Source organism: Erpetoichthys calabaricus, chromosome 1, assembly GCF_900747795.2.
Source record: "Erpetoichthys calabaricus chromosome 1, fErpCal1.3, whole genome shotgun sequence".
Taxonomy (NCBI): Eukaryota; Metazoa; Chordata; class Cladistia; order Polypteriformes; family Polypteridae; genus Erpetoichthys; species Erpetoichthys calabaricus.
In genome coordinates this window covers 143717541-143737265 of record NC_041394.2, presented here as the reverse complement: position 1 = coordinate 143737265, position 19725 = coordinate 143717541, and the positions used below count along the sequence as shown (strand labels likewise).

Here is a 19725-nt window from a genome sequence, read left to right as displayed (position 1 = left end):
TATTGTATCTGTTTTTCACCTGCATTATTATCATTCTTTAATTTAATATTATTTATTGTATCAGTATGCTGCTGCTGAAGAATGTGAATTTCCCATTGGGATTAATAAAGTATCTATCTATCTATCTATCTAGCCTTTCTATTCTTGAGGCTTATGAGTGGCTTGCACCTTGCAGTGCACCCTCTGTATTTACTTTCATGCAGTCTTCTCTTTATGGTAGACTTGGATATCGATATGCCTACCCCCTGGAGAGTGTTGTTCACTTGGTTGGCTGTTGTGAAGGGGTTTCTCTTCACCATGGAAATGATTCTGCGATCATCCACCACACTGTTGTCTTCCGTGGACGTCCAGGTCATTTTGCGTTGCCGAGTTCACCAGTGCTTGCTTTCTTTCTCAGGATGTACCAAACTATAGATTTTGCCACTCGTAATATTGTAGCAATTTCTCTGATTGTTTTTTTCTATTTTCGCAGCTTAAGGATGGCTTCTTTCACTTGCATGGAGATCTCCTTTGACTGCATGTTGTCTGTTCACAGCAAAATCTTCCACATGCAAGCACCACACCTCAAATTAACTCCAGGCCTTTTATCCGCTTAATTGATAATGACATAGCAATGGACTTGCCCACACCTGCCCATGAAATAGCCTTTGAGTCAATTGTCCAATTACTTTTGAGCCCCTTAAATGAAGGGATTGTGTTAAAAAATTGCTTCAGTTGCCTTACATTTTTATGCAATCGTTTTGTTCACCCCACTGAATTAAAGCTGAAAGTCTGCACTTCAACTGCATCTGAGTTGTTTCATTTAAAATTCATTGTGGTAATGTACAGAACCAAAATTAGAAAAAAGTTGTCTCTGTTCAAATATTTATGGACCTAACTGTACTGGAGTGATTAAAGTAATATGTGCTTAAACAAATTTCAAATTATAGATATGACCAACCATGACAGGGCTAACCAGATAGTTTAAGGTAAATCTCGACTTGAAAACATTTGTAAATGACAGTTAAACTATAGGGCACATATGATAAAGAAGAAAAGACTCAATACTACTGAGTAATCACTTACACATATAGGGTCTGACAAAAGTTGACAGAAAACAAAGAAAAGTCTTACCTCAGTAATAAAGAATCACAATAACCAAGTCTTAATAGTTTCTCTGTTCAGAGAAAATAACTTGATTCAAATAGTTCAATGAGTCCACCTGGGGTAACTGTTTACAATTTTATAAATCCAGAATTCCTCCTTAATAGGAGATCGTTGTAATCTCCATCTTTGGGGGGTGTGGTTTAATTATTTCGATATTAGCATACCACAGTTGCGCTTCTATGTAGAGCAAGCACACATTTGTGTTCCAAGATTCTGCTGTATATACACAGTTGAATTTTTACCAAAATAAAAATATGGGCAAAATAAAATATAAATAACCATTTTCATATTACAGATGGAACAATGTGTCAGTATTATATGTATACCATTTTACATTTACTCTGCTACATTTTTTTAAATTTTACTGCAGCAACTGCAGTTTAATCAGATATTTTTCAAGATTGATCCATACATGGTGTTTAACTGATTGTCACATTCCAAATTTGATATTTTGACTACTGTACATTTTTGTTGTGGGAAAAAACAAATATGGAAAGTTCACAAGAGCCTGGTAACTGCAAAATATGCCATTGTTTTAAAATTCTGTTTAACTTTCTCACACCTGGTAAATAGATTTGAGTGAATATTAGTCTGTCAGAATTTCTTTTAGGCAAGGACCATAAAAGTAGACCTCTATGTACAGTATACTAAGGGCTCTTTTATAAGCTGATTTTATATATTTTTGTTGATATTCCTTGTCGATAAGTCATTGCTGTAAATCTTCTGATTTCTATGCAGAATCATTAGTATCCAAACATATCCTGCACAGGAGAAAAAGCTGGCCAATTGAAAAGTTGTTAATCAAATAGCAAGGCTGAAACACAGAAGCCTGTAGAAGTGTTTTCCTGTCAGTGGGTTTATGGTACCATCAGAAAGATAATTGTATATCTAGTTTGGTCACAGAAGTGTCTAAAATATGAATGGTGAAAATGCTGTATTCAAGTGCAAATCTTAAATTACTGTCACATTTATTGATAAGTGAAGTGAATATGTAACCAGACTAAGAAGACATTGTCAATGAATTGGAAGGACAAAGAGATTTAACGATGGAACCAGTTACTAGCTGAAAAAAATAAAAGACTCCTCAAATTGACAGACATACAGGTTCAAGATGTGGGTGACTGAAAGCTCCATTCATTGCTACTCCCTCAAGTTGACACTATATTATGTTTTCAAATGTTAAAAAAATTCTGTTGCATAGCCAAACTTGTTAATTGACGAATAAAATTAAGGTACCAAAACACAAAAGCTGACCATTGGTTAAGAGTCTAATAGATTGTAGTTACAGGTGCCTTTTGGGGAATATCAGTGTAAAGTGATTCAATTCCAAATGTGACCAGAATAGAATTACGGTTTAAAAGGGGTCTAATTTAACTTGGGCATAAAATTTATAGAAGCTTTAATATATGATTTTGATAGACGGACAAAGTGTTTTATATTAAAATCAATAAACTGGATAATAGATTATATTATTGAACAATTTGCAGGTCCTATATGACATCATGGAAGGTTAGTTCTTTATTTATTTTGGGCATTAAATAGAGAACCGGTATACGTGAGTGTGGAGTTTTTACATTTGTTTATTTTCTGAACTTGCAGGTATCCATTACAATATCACAAAGGGGCCAGAAGCTAACCTGGTAACATTGGGAAGTAAAAGGAAACTCTGGGTAGGGCATCATATTGTGAATATAGATTACCACTAGGTGCTCTGGTTTCTTCCAAAAAAGTCCAAATACATTTACGTTTGTTGGATTAGCACTGCTAAATTGGCTGCTAATGCATGTTTATCCTGAACTCTTACAAAAATGGTTCTTTAATAACACTTCATGGTTCTTTACTGAGTTGCATGATTCCTCGTAGAAACATTGCTTGATAAAGCACCATTTCATTCTGGGAAGGTTTCTCTGCACATGAAGTTGGTTCTTTGCACTCTTAAAAAAAACTTCCTCTTCTTCTTTCGGCTGCTCCCGTTAGGGGTCGCCACAGCGGATCATCTTCTTCCATATCTTTCTGTCCTCTGCATCTTGTTCTGTTACACCCATCACCTGCATGTCCTCTCTCACCCCATCCGTAAACCTTCTCTTAGGCCTTCCTCTTTTTCTCTTGCCTGGCAGCTCTATCCTTAGCATCCTTCTCCCAATATACCCAGCATCTCTCCTCTGCAAATGTCCAAACTAACGCAATCTCGCCTCTCTGACTTTGTCTCCCAACTGTCCAACTTGAGCTGACCCTTTAATGTACTCATTTCTAATCCTATCCATCCTCGTCACACCCAATGCAAATCTTTAACTCTGCTACATCCAGCTCTGTCTCCTGCTTTCTGGTCAGTGCCACCGTCTTCAACCCATATAACATAGCTGGTCTCACTACCGTCCTGTAAACCTTCCCTTTCACTCTTTCTGATACACTCTTGCTGATACTCCTGACACTCTTCTCCACCCTGCCTGCACTCTCTTTTTCACCTCTCTTCCACAATCCCCATTACTCTGTACTGTTGATCCCAAGTATTTAAACTCATCCACCTTTGCCAACTCTACTCCCTGCATCCCCACCATTCCACTGACCTCCCTCTCATTTACACACATGTATTCTGTCTTGTTCCTACTGACTTTCATTCTTCTCATCTCCATGGAGGAAGGAGCATATCTCCACCTTTCCAGGGTCTTCTCAACCTGCTCCCTACTATTGCCACAGATCACAATGTCATCAGCAAACATCATAGTCCACAGGGACTCCTGTCTAATCTTGTCTGTCAACCTGTCCATCACCATTGCAAATAAGAAAGGGCTCAGAGCCGATCCCTGATGTAATCCCACCTCCATGTTGAATGCATCCATCACTCCTACTGCAGACCTCACCGCTGTCACACTTCACCTTGTACATATCCTGTACAACTCTTACGTACTTCTTTGCCACTCCTGACTTCCTCATACAATACCACAGCTCCTCTCAAGGCACCCTGTCATATTCTTTCTCCAGGTCCACAAAGACGCAATGCAACTTCTTCTGGCCTTCTCTAAACTTCTCAATCAACATCCTCAGAGCAAACATTGCATCTGTGGTGCTCTTTCTTGGCATGAAACCATACTGCTGCTCACTAATCATCACCTCACGTCTTAACCTAGCTTCCACTACTCATTCCCATAACTTCATGCTGTGGCTCATCAATTTTATTCCCCTATAGTTACTGCAGTCCTGCACATCCCCCTTATTCTTAAATATCAGCACCAGTACACTTCTTCTCCACTCGTCAGGCATCCGCTCACTTTCCAAGATTCCATTAAACAATCTGATTAAAAACTCCACTGCCATCTCTCCTAAACACCTCCATGCTTCCACAGGTATGTCTTCTGGACCAATGGCCTTTCCATTTTTCATCCTCTTTATAGCTGTCCTTACTTCCGCCTTGCTAATCTGTTGCACTTCCTGATTTCACTATCTTCACATCATCCAACCTCTTCTCTCTCTCGTTCTCTTCATTCATCAGCCTCTCAAAGTACTCTTTCCATCCACTCAACACACTCCCCTCGCTTGTGAGTACATTTCCATCTTTATCCTTTATCACCCTAACCTGCTGCACATCTTTCCCAGCTCGGTCCCTCTGTCTAGCCAGTCGGTACAGGTCCTGTTCTCCCTCCTTAGTGTCCAACCTCTCATACAACTCATCATACGCCTTTTCCTTAGCCACCTCTCTCTTCAACTTGCACCTCATCTCCTTGTACTCTTGTCTACTTTGTGCATCTCTCTGGCTATCCCACTTCTTCTTTGCCATCATCTTCCTCTGTATACAGTGATCCCTCGCTATATCGCGCTTCGCCTTTCGCGGCTTCACTCTATCGCGGATTTCATATGTAAGCATATTTAAATATATATCGCGGATTTTTTGCTGGTTCGCGGATTTCTGAGGACAATGGGTCTTTTAAATTCTGGTACATGCTTCCTCAGTTGGTTTGCCCAGTTGATTTCATACAAGGGACGCTATTGGCAGATGGCTGAGAAGCTACCCAACTTACTTTTCTCTCTCTCTCTCTCTTGCGCTGACTTTCTCTGATCCTGACGTAGGGGGTGTGAGCAGGGGGGCTGTTCGCACACCTAGACGATACGGACGCTCGTCTAAAAATGCTGAAAGATTATCTTCACGTTGCTATCTTCTGTGCAGCTGCTTCCTGAAGCGACATGCTGCAGGGTGCTTCGCATACTTAAAAGCTCGAAGGGCACGTATTGATTTTTGACTGTTTGTTTTTCTCTGTCTCTCTCTCCCTGCTCCTGACGGAGGGGGTGTGAGCTGCCGCCTTCAACAGCTTTGTACCGGCGTGCTTCGCATACTTAAAAGCCAAACAGCCCTATTGATTTGGTTTGCTTTCCTCTGTCTTTCTGACAGTCTGTGCTCCTGATGCGCACTCCTTTGAAGAGGAAGATATGTTTGCATTCTTTTAATTGTGAGACAGAACTGTCATCTCTGTCTTGTCATGGAGCACAGTTTAAACTTTTGAAAGAGACAAATGTTTGTTTGCAGTGTTTGAATAGCATTCCTGTCTCTCTACAACCTCCTGTGTTTCTGCGCAAATCTGTGACCCAAGCATGACAATATAAAAATAACCATATAAACATATGGTTTCTACTTCGTGGATTTTCTTATTTCGTGGGTGTCTCTGGAACGCAACCCCCGCGATGGAGGAGGGATTACTGTACTCTCCTGTACTTCCTCATTCCACCACCAGGTTTCCTTTTCCTCCTTCCTCTTTCCAGATGTCATGCCAAGCACCCTTCTTGCTGTCACCCTTACTACAACTGCTGTAGTTTCCCAGCTGTCTGGTAACTCTTCACTGCCACCCAGTGCCTGTCTCACCTCCTCCCTAAACTCAACCTTGCAGTCTTCCTTTTTCAACTTCCACCATTTGATCCTTGGCTCTGCCCTCACTCTCTTCCTCCTCTTGATCGCCAACGTCATCCTACAGACCACCATCCTATGCTGCTTAACTACACTTTCCCCTGCCACCACTTTGCAGTCTTCAATCTCCTTCAGATCAAGTCTTCTGCATAGGATGTAATCTACCTGTGTGCATCTTCCTCCACTCTTGTACATAACCCTATGTTCCTCCCTCTTCTTAAAATATGTATTCACCACAGCCATGTCCATCCTTTTGGCAAAATCCACTATCCTCTGACCTTCTTCATTCCTCTCCTTGACACCATACCTACCCATCACCTCCTCGTCTCCACTGTTCCCTTCACCAACATGCCCATTGAAATCTGCTCCAATCACCACTTTGTCTTTTGGGTACACTGTTCATCACTTCATCCAACTCACTCCAAAAATCTTCTTTCTCACCCATTGCACACCCAACTTGTGGTGCATATGCACTAACAAAATTCATCATCACACCTCCAATCTCCAGCTTCATAAATCATTACTCTGCCTGACACTCTTTTCACCTCCTAAACACTCTTGACATACTGTTCCTTGAGAATAACCCCTACTCCATTTCTCCTCCCATCCACACCATGATAGAACAATTTGAATCCACCTCTGATCCACCTGGTCTTACTCCCCTTCCATTTAGTCTCTTGCATGCACAATATATCTACCTTCCTTCTTTCCATCATATCGGCTAGCTCTCTCCCCTTACCAGTCATACTGCCAACATTCAAAGTTCCTACCCTCAGTTCCACTCTCTTTACCTTCCTCCTCTCCTCCTGCCTCTGGACATGTCTCTTCCCCCCTCTTCTTCTCCTTCGGCTAACAGTAGCCCAATTTCCGCCAACACCCTGTTGACTAACATTACTGGTGGTGGTCATTGTTAACCCGAGGCTCGACTGATCCGGTATGGAAATTTGTATTGTTGTCTGCATATTTGATTTGCAAAATTTTACACCGGATGCCTTTCCTGACGTAATCCTCCCCATTTATCCAGGTTTGGGACCGGCGCAAAGTAACACTGGTTTGTGCATCCTCTGTGGCAAAACTTCCTCAAATGTGGAAAAAAACTGAAATCTACACTTTATTGTCTACCTACAGATTAAGCAAGCCTAGACTTGGCCTGTGTTATTTAATGTAGCAAATGTCCTTTTAAAATCACAACCCACTGGAATTTCGCAAATCAATTACCATCTACTAATGGTTGTTTACTGTATGGAAACTGTTATGCATCTAAGTAAATAAAGGTTCTTTCTGGAACCTTCATGTGGACGGCTATTTTGGGAAACAATAATGTTTCTTCTATTGCACTGTGCTGAAGAACCACTTTGGCACCTTAATTTTTTTTTTTAAGAGTGTGTGATGGACTAAGCAACAAAACACAGTTGACAATCTTTGTCCCCAGTGAGACAACAAGATAACACCTGCATTCAAAAGTACTATTCGGCATTGTTACAATTAACATACAAGTCTTCTGTAATTTAATGTCACTGCTTAACAGTTAACAAAAGCAGCTTAATTCTTGCTAGTTGCTGATAATGCGATTGGAGTACAGCAAATTGCTCCAATTATGTTAGGAAAACCGGACACTGCTGCAAATTACCTTTTTATGTTGGAAAAATCATGTTCGGTTTTACGTATGTACACCCCACACCATACGAAAATTGGATTTAGTGACTCATCATATGTTTAACAAATTTCCAGCACAGTGGCAATGATGGAGTGAAGGTTGGTAGCGATATTTCTGACCTGTTGGCCAGATACCTGAGAAGTGACAACAGGGAGCAGACATAAACTGATGAAAAACCAAAAAAGTTCAGTGTAAATACGTAGCATTGGCCCTCTTAAAAGGCAGCTGAAATAGTCTATATAGCATATTTATCACTTTTGAGGTATAACATGTTTGTCATATCAACACGTTACAATAATGACATGGTGTTATGAATTATTGTATTTACGAGTTGTGATTTTGCTGGTTTGGCTGCATCTCTCTACTTATCAAGGATGTCCTTCAAGATCTCATTATGTATATGCAAATATTTCACAATCTGAAAATATCAGTAATATTTCTGGTCCCAGATATTTCAGATCAGGCATACTCGATGTGTATTAAATTTTAGTTAAAAACCTGAAGAGTGTTAAAAACATTTCAAGGTATTTTATGCATATTAACTCTGCCTTAATAATATGATGCAAACTCCTCATGTCAGCAGGCTGCATGGTATTTTTACCCAAACCATTCTTTGTGCTTTGATCTTGTATAGCACACCCTTTTCACTTCTAGTCATAGGTGTAAATCAGCCATCAGTACAACACATAATAGTACAGTTCTCTTGCAAAGATAGTGTTTATTTTGATTGTCTTAAAAACCACAAAACACAAATTTTCTTTCAAATGTGTATTTACAAAAATCCTTACAGCTTAACAATGAAAGTTTTCTCCTTAATACTGTACAGTGTTAAAGAAGATCTTAATTAAAAATATCCTAATGAGGTCAAACCCTTGTACATTCCCCAAGGATGCATTATAGTTTATAATATAAAGGAGATTTATATTTAAAAAAATAAAAGTCACCAACAACATAATTGTTTTTTCTGGCACTTTTTAAATAAAATGTCATTTTTACGCAGTATAGACACTTTCTGCTAAAGAAAGCAAAGAAGATTGCCAGCTGTAAACAATATGGCTTGCTATCTTTGTAACATATTCCCCAAAGTGTAGTACAACAGTATTGGGTTGCAGAAATTTGCTCTTCTTCAAACAAAAAACAACGCCTTGCAAAAATTATTCATAAGAGAATAAAAATAAAGTTTCTTTTCTTGGCCTCAAAAGATCCATATAATTATTTTCAACACAACAACACCACTTGTACAGTAAAAAGATGAGCACATTGTGCTGAACTTTGTATAAAAGTTTTGTTTCTTTTTTTGCCATTCTCCTTCATTTTCATTTAATGTTAACATGATGGAATTTGTAACCAGCTTCCTTGACAGTGAGAAAGAACCTCCTCGGAACATACTTGAACATTTCAGTCGATAAATTATGATAAAAATGGAAGTTGGGACAGATTAAACCCTGACAGCTTTGAATGAAGGAAACAGTCTGCGGTAATAGATATTCCATTGGATTATGCAGAAGGGAAGGTTACAGTTACTGTTTTGTGTAATGTTATAAATATATTCATATATAAAAGTTGTTGGTTAGTCAGTGTTATACCATATTACCACTGTCACCAGCTTTGTCCACAAACTGAAAAACAAAAGCAAAAAAATAAAAATAAAAATTATACATGGAGTTCAAAAACTATCAAATCTCTTCAATGCTACAGGAATGATAATGAATGGAACCAGGTACATTATGCAATAAAAATGCTGTTTTTTTTTTTTTTAAGTTTCATTACATTAACCTTATACATATTCAGCTACATTCATTAAATAACTTGTATTAAAAGTGCTGCTGACACATCTGTCAGTCCAGAGTAAACTTTAACTGATAAGAGTAATTGCAGCAACATCTGCAAAAACAGGTGAGAACTATTTGGTATCCTTATTCTTTAATCAATAATGGGAAGAATAATGTTGCAAACACATTTTGATTATTCACAAAAATTAATGGCAAACTGAAAGATATCCATTATGACTGATGTTTACATTTATCAAACTAATGACAAAAATAAAGTAATAAAAGCAAGACAGTGGTGGAATTAAATATGACAAGTTGGTCACGTTGGTGAAAAAATTCAAAGAAGAACATTACTTTTTAAATTTTGTGAATACACTATCTCAAAAGGACAATGAAACAGCACAAGGCTAGCATGAAGAAACCATACCCTATGGAAGAAAGACTCATGAAAAACTGCAAAAATACGTAAATTTAGCTTGGAATCAAACCTGGGGTCCAGGCTTTGTGAAGTGGCAGGGTCACCTTTTATGAAACGTAAGATGAGCAACTAAATTAGATACTGTAAATAAAATATATTGTATTCCTCATTATTTTAACCCACTTGTCCTGTTCAAGGTTGTAGGTAAACAGTTCCTATCCTGGAGGCACGGGGCACAAGGCAGCTGTCAAACCAGCACAAGGTACCAATCCATCATAGGGTAAGCTTCTGTGCTCACCCACATTTATTCATAACTAGCAAAATACCTGCGCTCCGCAACGGCGAAGTACTGCCTTAACGTTTTTATTAAGAAGAAAAGTAAACCTTTTTAAACTGAGGGAAAATATACCAATAATTATTTGTTAAGGATCTGTTTGTATACCACATTGTCAGTTCAGCCCTCCGGTTGTAATATGACCAAGCTGTGCGCTGAGCTTACTCTTGAGCATGCAACATACACTTGGCCATGTGAAAAGCAATCTTGCCTCAAATCAATGCCAACCTTTTGTAGGGTCTGTCCCTGAGACTTATTAATTGCCATTGTGAAGCAGAGCCTTACTGGAAATTGGAGGCGTTTGAATTGAAATGGGAGATAAAAGGGTATATAACGGGGATGCAAGGAATAAAAACTCTCTCCCCTGAGCCACTGCCAGTAAAAATAGTTGCCTCAATTAGGTTCTTTTGCAGACACATGACCTGAAGTCTCGTGCCGTTACAAAGTTTTGGTGGCTGTAAGTGTCTCAGTAACATTATTGGTACCCCAACCTTCAAAATTAGATTATGCTCAGGAGTGCCTGGAGGATTCAGAGTGTGGAGAAACTCTACCGGATAGTGCACCGTGTCTTCCACTTCAACAACTGAATCCACAGACTGATATGTTTTTGGTTGTGAAGGTAGTTCTTGAAGTAAAATGTGGTTTATAGTCGTAGTCATGTCATTTCTTGGTGTCAGGATAGCTCTCTCCCTCAACCATGACATGTCGTTTTCGTGGAGATTTCGTAGATTGGGGTAAACATTTTGAAGAAGACTTTGTAAGAGGCATTGGCGGTTGTCCAAAGGTGTAAAATATTTGGACTTTTCGGTACACTTGAAAGCGACAACTGAACAATTCAGCGGCAGCCATCAACTCACATGCAGAACCATAGGTGAAGGGCTTAAGCATTTCACTCTTATAGTGCTCCTGTGTAGTATAATTATCTCCTGTACCATCATCAGTCCACACCTTGAACCTGTCCCAGTCATTCAATACATAAGACACAATGTTCTTCCGGATATCAAGAGTGAGCCTGATATGGCCGTGCAATATGTAACAAAGAGAATGGAAAAGGCAGGCGCCATCTCCGGGCTTGGAAACCACTCGGTAAGTGACAGTTCTTTGATCGATGATGATCACCTCGATAGACATGTTAATGGGGGTACAGTTGGAACGATAAAGGAAATGGGTACCTGAACAATGTAAACTAAGCCTAATACACAATAACTATAATCGTAATAAACGAACAATAAAACAGCGGAGAAGCCGTGGATTAAATTAAAAGGCTGCAGTTATCAGCAGGGAGACGTGAATATCGTGGCGAAGCAAGGAAGGGAATGAAGAGACCGGAGCGACAGACGGCCTTATATAGGCAGGCAGCCAACTACGTGGGAGGCTTGGGGTTGGGGGACCCAACGCCACCTCACACGGCAACCGAGCTACAGGCTATGGATGTATATATGTACGTAAGTAGGATTCAGTTAGCGTTGGGAACCAGTGTACCAAATTTCTTGAAGATGGGCCCATATGTAGCAAACACTGTTGGAAAGTTCAATATGGCAACCGACAGTGGCGTCATACCACCGAAATAAGTACATACATCGGTTTCGGTTAGCACAGGGAAGCCGCCTACCAAATTTCGTGAAGATGGGGCTATAAATAAGAAAGTTTAACATGGCGTACGTTGTTGACAATTATGACGTTACGCGTAGAATTTCAAAATGAAACCTGCTTAACTTTTGTAAGTAAGCTGTAAGGAATGAGCCTGCCAAATTTCAGCCTTCTACCTACACGGGAAGTTGGAGAACTAGTGATGAGTGAGTCAGTGAGGGCTTTGCCTTATATTAGTATAGATTCAGGAAAAATTTGGATTAACCTAATTTACACATTTTTAGGATGAGGGAAGAAGACCAATGTAGACACATGAAGAATAAAAAAACTCCATAGATACAATACCCTGATCAGGATTTAAATTCTGAATTCCACAAATGTGTAAGAATAGTTTAGCTTCTCTTTAACGGTAAGTCAAACCTATACAGTGGAACCTCGGTTCATGACCATAATTCGTTCCAAAACTCTGGCCATTAACTGATTTGGTCGTGAACCGAAGCAATTTCCCCCATAGGATTTATGTAAATACAATTAATCTGTTCCAGAACATACGACCTGTATGTAAATATATATAATTTTTTTAAATTTTTAAGCACAAATATAGTTAATTAAACCATAGAATGCACAGCGTAATAGTAAACTAAATGTAAAAACATTGAATAACACAGAGAAAACCTTGAACAACAGAGAAAACTAACATTGTAATAGTTTGCGCTATAGCACTACCAACTGCTGGCTAAAAACACTTTTTTTTTTTTTTTTTTTAAATGAGTTTCAAGCACAGGGAAAAAAATGAACATTTGAAAAAATCCGTAATGTAATAAACCACCAAGAGAAGTAACATTGCAACAATGCACGCTACGAACCGATCGCTGTAAACAGAAGTGAAAACAAAATCAAGCCCACTGCATTCTTTAACTGCCTTCCTACCTTATGCGTCCAGCTCTCTCTCTCTCGCGCTGCCTGTGTGTGTGCGTCTGTCTCTCTCGCGCCTGTATGTGTGGGTGTGTGTGTGTGTGTGTGTGTCGCGCGCTCTCTCGCTCTCTCTCTTGCTCGCAGCACAGGAAATGCACAGGGAGAGACTGAACATGTACAAACCGAAAGGGAAACTGGCTTGTTCGTATACCGAGTGTGTGGTCGTGAACCGAGGCAAAAGTTTGGCGAACTTTTTGGTTGTAAACCGATTTGTACGTGTACCGTGACGTTCGTGAACCAAGGTTCCACTGTACATACTAATTTACCATAAACAAGTGTTAAGGGAAAGCATTTTTAAAAAAATAAAGTTCTTCCCCACCAGTCTACAATTATGACCAATAAAATCCCAGAACAAATATGAAAGAGAAGGTTTAAAATCTATCAGATTTATCCACTTCACAGTGAAGAATATTCCTGTGATGGTACTGCACATTTTGGAAAAGTGTGTATGCATATAGTTACATAGTTTTGTGCTACCAGCATGAATAATAAAGCATTAAGATATACTTTTTAGCAGGTTATGTATACATTTTTCCAAGAATTTTGACAAACAAGCTATTTTATACCACTGATATGCTGGACTATAAAAGGATCAGCCATGGCCTAAAAACTGTATTCTTGTCACTTTAAATTATCTGTTACCTGAAAATAGGCATAAATTAAGTTAGTAAGTGTCTAGGAAGTCTAGGAAAGCAATGACAGAAATTCTACTTTACCAATTATTGGTGTAGTTCTTCCAAAACCAGTGATACAAACAAGAAATAGAAAACACAAAAAACAGGAGTTTCAACAGTATTTAACTGTGATGACAATGATATAATTTTCAAAATTATCCTGAGAATAGCTGTAGAAAAGTGAAATTTTCAGCAGACTGTAGTAGGTAATTTATCACCTCTGTCAAGACCTCCAGTGCAATTGCATACTTCATTGCTCAGTGGATTTGTTATAAATGGTGTTAAGTGTTATTGTCAGGTAAATGCACTGAATGGAGTCTACCTATTAAAATATATTAACATATGTGAGCAGCATAGGTGTATATTGGTCAGCACTGCTAGTTTGCAGCTCTAGGGAACTAGGATAGAATCCTGGACAAGTCAGTATCTTTGTGAAGTTAGCAATTTACTATCATGCCAAAGGATTTTTTTCCCCTCTTACTCTGGTTCACCTCTCAAATTTCAAAAACATGCACAAGGTTAACTGGTGACAGCCATTAAATGTGCATAATTCATGTGGAAACATGGCAGGGTAAAAACTTAGTCATATTGTCACATGTACAACATTCAGTGAAATTCTTAGTTGAATGTGTAACACATCACCACTCTCTGGTGCCATGGTCAGTGGCTTTCATTAACAACTGCATCTGTGAAATGCTGTGAAAAGCCAAGTCCATGAAGAGTTTCAAATATTCAACCGCCACATAAAAAAAAAAAATAAATAAATAAAAAAAAAAAAATCAAACTGCATCAACAAAAATAATCATGCAACTTTAAAACCTATACAAATCGGGGTAAAAATAAAGATAAAAAAAAAAACTGACCATTATTGCAGATTTCCTTCCCAGCCTTACGTAGGCTTTAAAAAACACACATTACAAAATTACTTACTTATATAACATGAGTTTTCACTTAAAACAAGTACACTTACCTAACATAACAGAATAAGAACACTGGCTTAGGCTAATTTTAAAAGACTTCTGTTTACTTTATAGGTATTTCACCAGAGTCTGTCTAAAAATCCAACAAGTCTAATTTTTTTTCATATATTGTTTATTTACTATTAGAGAAGTTAAAAACTTACCGAGCTGATTCCAGGTAAATTCAACAAGGACCCCAATATTGGTATTCTTCTTATAAATCCAATGACCACAGGAAAGAACCCTCTGTAATAGATCAACAAATTTAATTTTGTCTCACAAACAACAAATTATCAGTTTTTCAAACGAAAATTAGGCAACCAACATTGCGAATACAAGTTCATAATTGGATAGAAAGAAATGCTAAACTGAGTGCAAAAGTGCCAGGAAGACACTGTTACCTGAAACCTCATACTCATTCGATTTCAGTTTTCTGCAATGTTACCCAGTCTGGGTAAAGTATTCTTGAAATTTCAGCAGAATGATACTATTATTGCTGCGGTGGGTTGGCACCCTGCCTGGGATTGGTTCCTGCCTTGTGCCCGGTGTTGGCTGGGATTGGCTCCAGCAGACCCCCGTGACCCTGTGTTCGGATTCAGTGGGTTGGAAAATGGATGGATGGATGATACTATTATTGTATAAATCAAATGCATTTCAAAAAAATTCTATGGATGCAAAAAAGTACCATTCGAATTTTTTCCCCCCTCATATTTATTTCCATGTTATATTACTCTAGACCACGGGTGTCGAACTCCAGTCCTGGAGGGCCGCAGTCACTGCAGATTTTCATTCTAACCATCTTCTTCATTAGTGCTCAGTTTTTGCTGCTAATTAACTTCTTTTGACTTAATTTTAATTAACTTGACTCGGGCCCCTTAGTTGACTCATTTTCCTTAATTAGCAGCCAAATAATAATGAGACACAAAAGAAGCCACCACTTGACCAGCTCACCTGTGCCCATCACACAATATCTGAAAATAAAGAAAGGTGATGGTCTCGGTAAGGTTGATCTCTCAGGTCACCAAAACATTTTGACAGTGTTCTTAGAAAAAACAGAAAATCAACAGTTTCGGAAATGTCTGCTGTGGCAGAATGAAAGCAGCAACAAGCTATGAAATTAAATAACGGGTTTAATTAACAGCAAGAATCAGCTTCTCATTAAGAAACTGATTGGAGTGAAATTGGTTGGAGTTTGAAGCCCCAATTTAGCTGGTCATCTGTTGGCTCGTTTCACATCTCATTTCTGTTTGGCTGCAATTTAATGAAGAAATGAATCAATTCAGAGGACTGAATCCTTAAAAACAAGGCTATTAAAATGAAAGGAAAAGAAGTTAATTAGCAGTGAAAACAGGTCACTGATTAGGAAAAGGGTTAGAATGAAAACCTGCAGCTACTGTGGCCCTCCAGGACCGGAGTTCGACATTCCTGCTCTAGACACACTATGGAATACATTACACATCACTTTCATGACCAACTTATATGCATTTCTAGTTGTACCATCATTGAAACGTACAGCCTTTGGCCTCTTAATTACGTCTCATTTATAGAATATTATTGGACAGTTTTTCCTACCACCACTTCTATGCTCTTGAATCTAATAGCATGGTGAAAGTCACTCCTACACCTTCTCACAACTCATTGCTGTTTTATGCTAAAACTGTTAAGACTTTTGGAAAAAAGAAAGTGTAATGAATGATAGTATATAACATGTTTCAGCAACCATCCATCCATCCATTTTCCAACCCGCTGAATCCGAACACAGGGTCACGGGGGTCTGCTGGAGCCAATCCCAGCCAACACAGGGCACAAGGCAGGAAACAATCCTGGGCAGGGTGCCAACCCACCGCAGGACACACACAAACACACCCACACACCAAGCACACGCTAGGGCCAATTTAGAATCGCCAATTTCAGCAACCAGTGGGCAGTTTTGAATGCATTTCTTACATGGATTACAGGAATGTACCTGGTTTCACATTACCTTTGATTATATTACTTTACACTTGCAATGAACCCCATTTTTGTGAAAGGCTGTATTTTCAAGTGTTACATTTGCTTGAAACACTTGAAAATGCACTTTAGTTGTAAACACTTCATGCTTTACCAGCACAAGCTGAACAAAAAAGTAAAAATATTGATAATAAAATTATATAAAAAAAAAAGAGCTGCACATATGGCACAAATGTATTTTACATGTAGCATTCAGAATATATAATATTCATTTGAATATACACTTGTTTTTAATATGAGTATTTGAATTTTGGGGTAATTAAAAAGCCGTGATTTTTTACTTTTGCTTAACTTGCTTTCTTTCTGAACTGATGCTATACCATTACCCTATTTACATTTAAGACATGAAAATGATTTTAAACAAAACAAAAACTGATATTTATACTTTTTGCCTTGTTATTAAAACAAGAACAACAACTGATCCAAAGCACAGTTTAAGACAAACACATGGAAAATAAATTGTTGCCCATGCCAACAGTACATAAAAAAGAGGCCACTATGGCATATGCATTAGCTTCCTTCTACATACTCAAAAACACGGTTTCATTATGGGTCTCATAAATAGCTAAGTACAAGGTAAGAATCTGAAACCTGGACAGTCTAAAGTATGGTTTTATAATGAATGAATAAATAATGGGAAATGAAAGAATTTCTACAATTTGATAAATAACGTGGACTACAGGTAACAGTGGTTGGTCACTATCCAGCCACATGTGTCTGGGTTTGGGGTTTAGGGGTCACTTAACAAGTCTGCTCACTAACTGAGGGAAATAATAAATAAAAATGCTGCAAATAAATAATATGTACATTCATTATTATGTTTGCTATATTTATGTCAAATAATGGTGATGTGGGACTAGAGTTCTAATTTCTTATTTTTTTTTTTTAAACAAATACTTCAAAAATCCTCTTACCTGAACAAAAGAAAAAAGCCATATATTTCAAGAACCATTCCGATTACAGGCCATCCTATCAGCACCACCAAGACACCCCCCAAAAAGAATCCTGTAGCTTTCATTTTGTGCTTCTGAAAGAAGAATCTGAAAGTCCTTTCCAAGCCGATTACAAATGATAAACCTGCCACAAACAAAATCTGAGGAAGAAAAAAAAAAAAAAAAGGTAGATTACAAGTCTAATATGGTGATTCATGCAACTTTATGTAGCTTAACTACAATGGCAAATGGTACTAGTGATGAGAGCTACTTTAAAGCTCATGGCTGGACAGATCAGCGAGCATTCTGCTCATATACAATGGCAGGCTATGAAAAGCACTGGCACATTACAAACTATTTGAAGTATTTTCTGACTAAACAAAGAAGCCTTAAAGGTCACTACAATAGAAAAGCGGAGAAAGAAAATGATATAATTGAAACAGAAATGCACATTTTATATAAGCATTTACAACTGATATTATTAGCTTTGAACTTCTGAATGTATATTGTAATGGGGGAAAAAAAAAAAAAAAAAAAAGATGTGGCCTTTAAAGGGAACATTACAGACACAAATGAGCATCAACAAACGGGGCTCTGAAATATATTTTTGTAACATTAAAATGTCATATTGTCATCAGAAAAAAAGCACTATTTCATTTACTTGTCAGCACTAACAATTTAATTGGGTACCTACTTATATGAAATACAAGTATCTTAGTCTTTGTCACAAAAGTATAGAAATACATAAAAATGTGCTCAAAAAAAAATTAAAAAAATAAAACAATCAGCAACTTTATTCAATTTGTTTCCATGCTTTGTTAATGTGATTTATTCAGGGTCAAAGAAGATAGTTATAAACTAGCAAGCATTCCTTTACTTTGTGCTGACTGAATTTGTTTTCTGGTGCTTTATTTTCTGCAAGGACAACATTTAACATTAGAATCCCTGAAGCCTACAAAAAAAAGTCGTAATGCTGGGCCCACATTAAATTCCTTCGTAACCTCTCCATCAACGTCTTTGTTTTGCAAATGTGTAAATTAGCACAAGCAGCCTGCTATCCCATCCCCCACCGACTCAGCTGAAGTCAGTTTCAGTTGCAAAGTTCTCCCAGCTCAACTCTGTTTATCTGGGTGTGAGATGTCATGAATTGTATAGGGTAAATAATATATCGTTATTTGGAATATAGTAGGCCCTCGCAAAGTCACGGTTCAGGGTTCGCGGACTCAGTCGTTCACCGATTTTACCTTAAAACCTAACTATTAATTGTTAGCGGAAAGCAGAAATATTCTCCGCAATTTTTTATGGCTTTTTCCGAAGGCAATACTGTGCTGTAGAGAGAACAGGAAGCAACCGCTGAGGGAAAAGCGGTTTGGGATGGTGAAAGTAGCCAATCCGAGAGCGTTATTCATTTCTCCTTGCTGCTGATTGACTGCTGCCCTGTGATGCTTCTCCAGCTGAGTGTTCTCCAGTTTTCCATTTTGTTATTGTATTCATTTTGTTATTCTTAAATGCACAAGATGTTGCCGAAACGCCCTGCACCTTCTAAGGCTTCTGGCACTGAGCCTAAGCACCAGAAGTAGTTTAAAACACTCCAGGAGAAGGTTGAACTACTGGATTTGCTCCAGGAACTAAAAAGTTATGCTGCAGTAGCGCGCCACTATGGCATTAATAAAAGCACCGCACGCTACATAAAGAAGAACGAAGCAGTGATCTGGAGTACCGTATCTATAAGTTTCTGTGATAGTGTCAAAAAGGTAACGACCGTAAGGAATAAAAATATCATCAGGATGGAATCTGTCTTGGCATTGTGGATCACCGACTGCAGGAAGAAGAACATCCCCTTGGACGGTAACATCATCCGTGAGAAAGCACGGAAATTGTACCAGCAGTTTGCTACAGGAGACAATGTAGCAACTTCCCATCACAATGTTCCTGAAACCTATAAAGAAAAGCCAGCACAAAACCCCACCAGAAGAAGACCTGTCCAAAGATACGACTCCTCCTGAAGCGCATGAAGAAGAGGCGCCACCCGAGGAGTTTTAAATCCTCTGCATCGTAAGACATGCAGGTTAGGTGGATTGGCGATTCTAAATTGGCCCTAGTGTGTGCTTGGTGTGTGGGTGTGTTTGTGTGTGTCCTGCGGTGGGTTGGCACCCTGCCTGGGATTGGTTCCTGCCTTGTGCCCTGTGTTGGCTGGGATTGGCTCCAGCAGACCCCCGTGACCCTGTATTCGGATTCAGCGGGTTGGAAAATGGATGGATGGATGCATCGTACTGCACAGCTGCTTCATCTTCATCATCATCAATATCATTCATCATTGGTGAGTACCCGTACATTTTACTGTATTTTAATTAAATGAAATTA

The 19725-nt window shown here is 38.5% G+C and overlaps 1 protein-coding gene across 2 annotated transcripts in view; it reads right to left on the bottom strand.

Moving 5' to 3' along the window:
• Positions 1–8450: 8450 nt before the first annotated feature.
• The window catches only part of golt1ba (golgi transport 1Ba), a 28912-nt gene continuing 17637 nt past the window's right edge, over positions 8451–19725 (bottom strand). Inside the window, exons 3-6 of one of the 2 annotated variants that reach the window (XM_051923599.1) lie at positions 17344–17522; positions 14584–14665; positions 14324–14358; positions 8451–9316 (exon numbers count right to left, since the gene is read on the bottom strand). In XM_051923599.1, coding sequence (XP_051779559.1) covers positions 14350–14358; positions 14584–14665; positions 17344–17522 — 270 coding nt within the window. In that variant the 3' untranslated portion in view covers positions 8451–9316; positions 14324–14349. The remainder of the gene's footprint in view (positions 9317–14323; positions 14359–14583; positions 14666–17343; positions 17523–19725) is intronic. The other variant, XM_028806715.2, reaches the window with a different exon arrangement.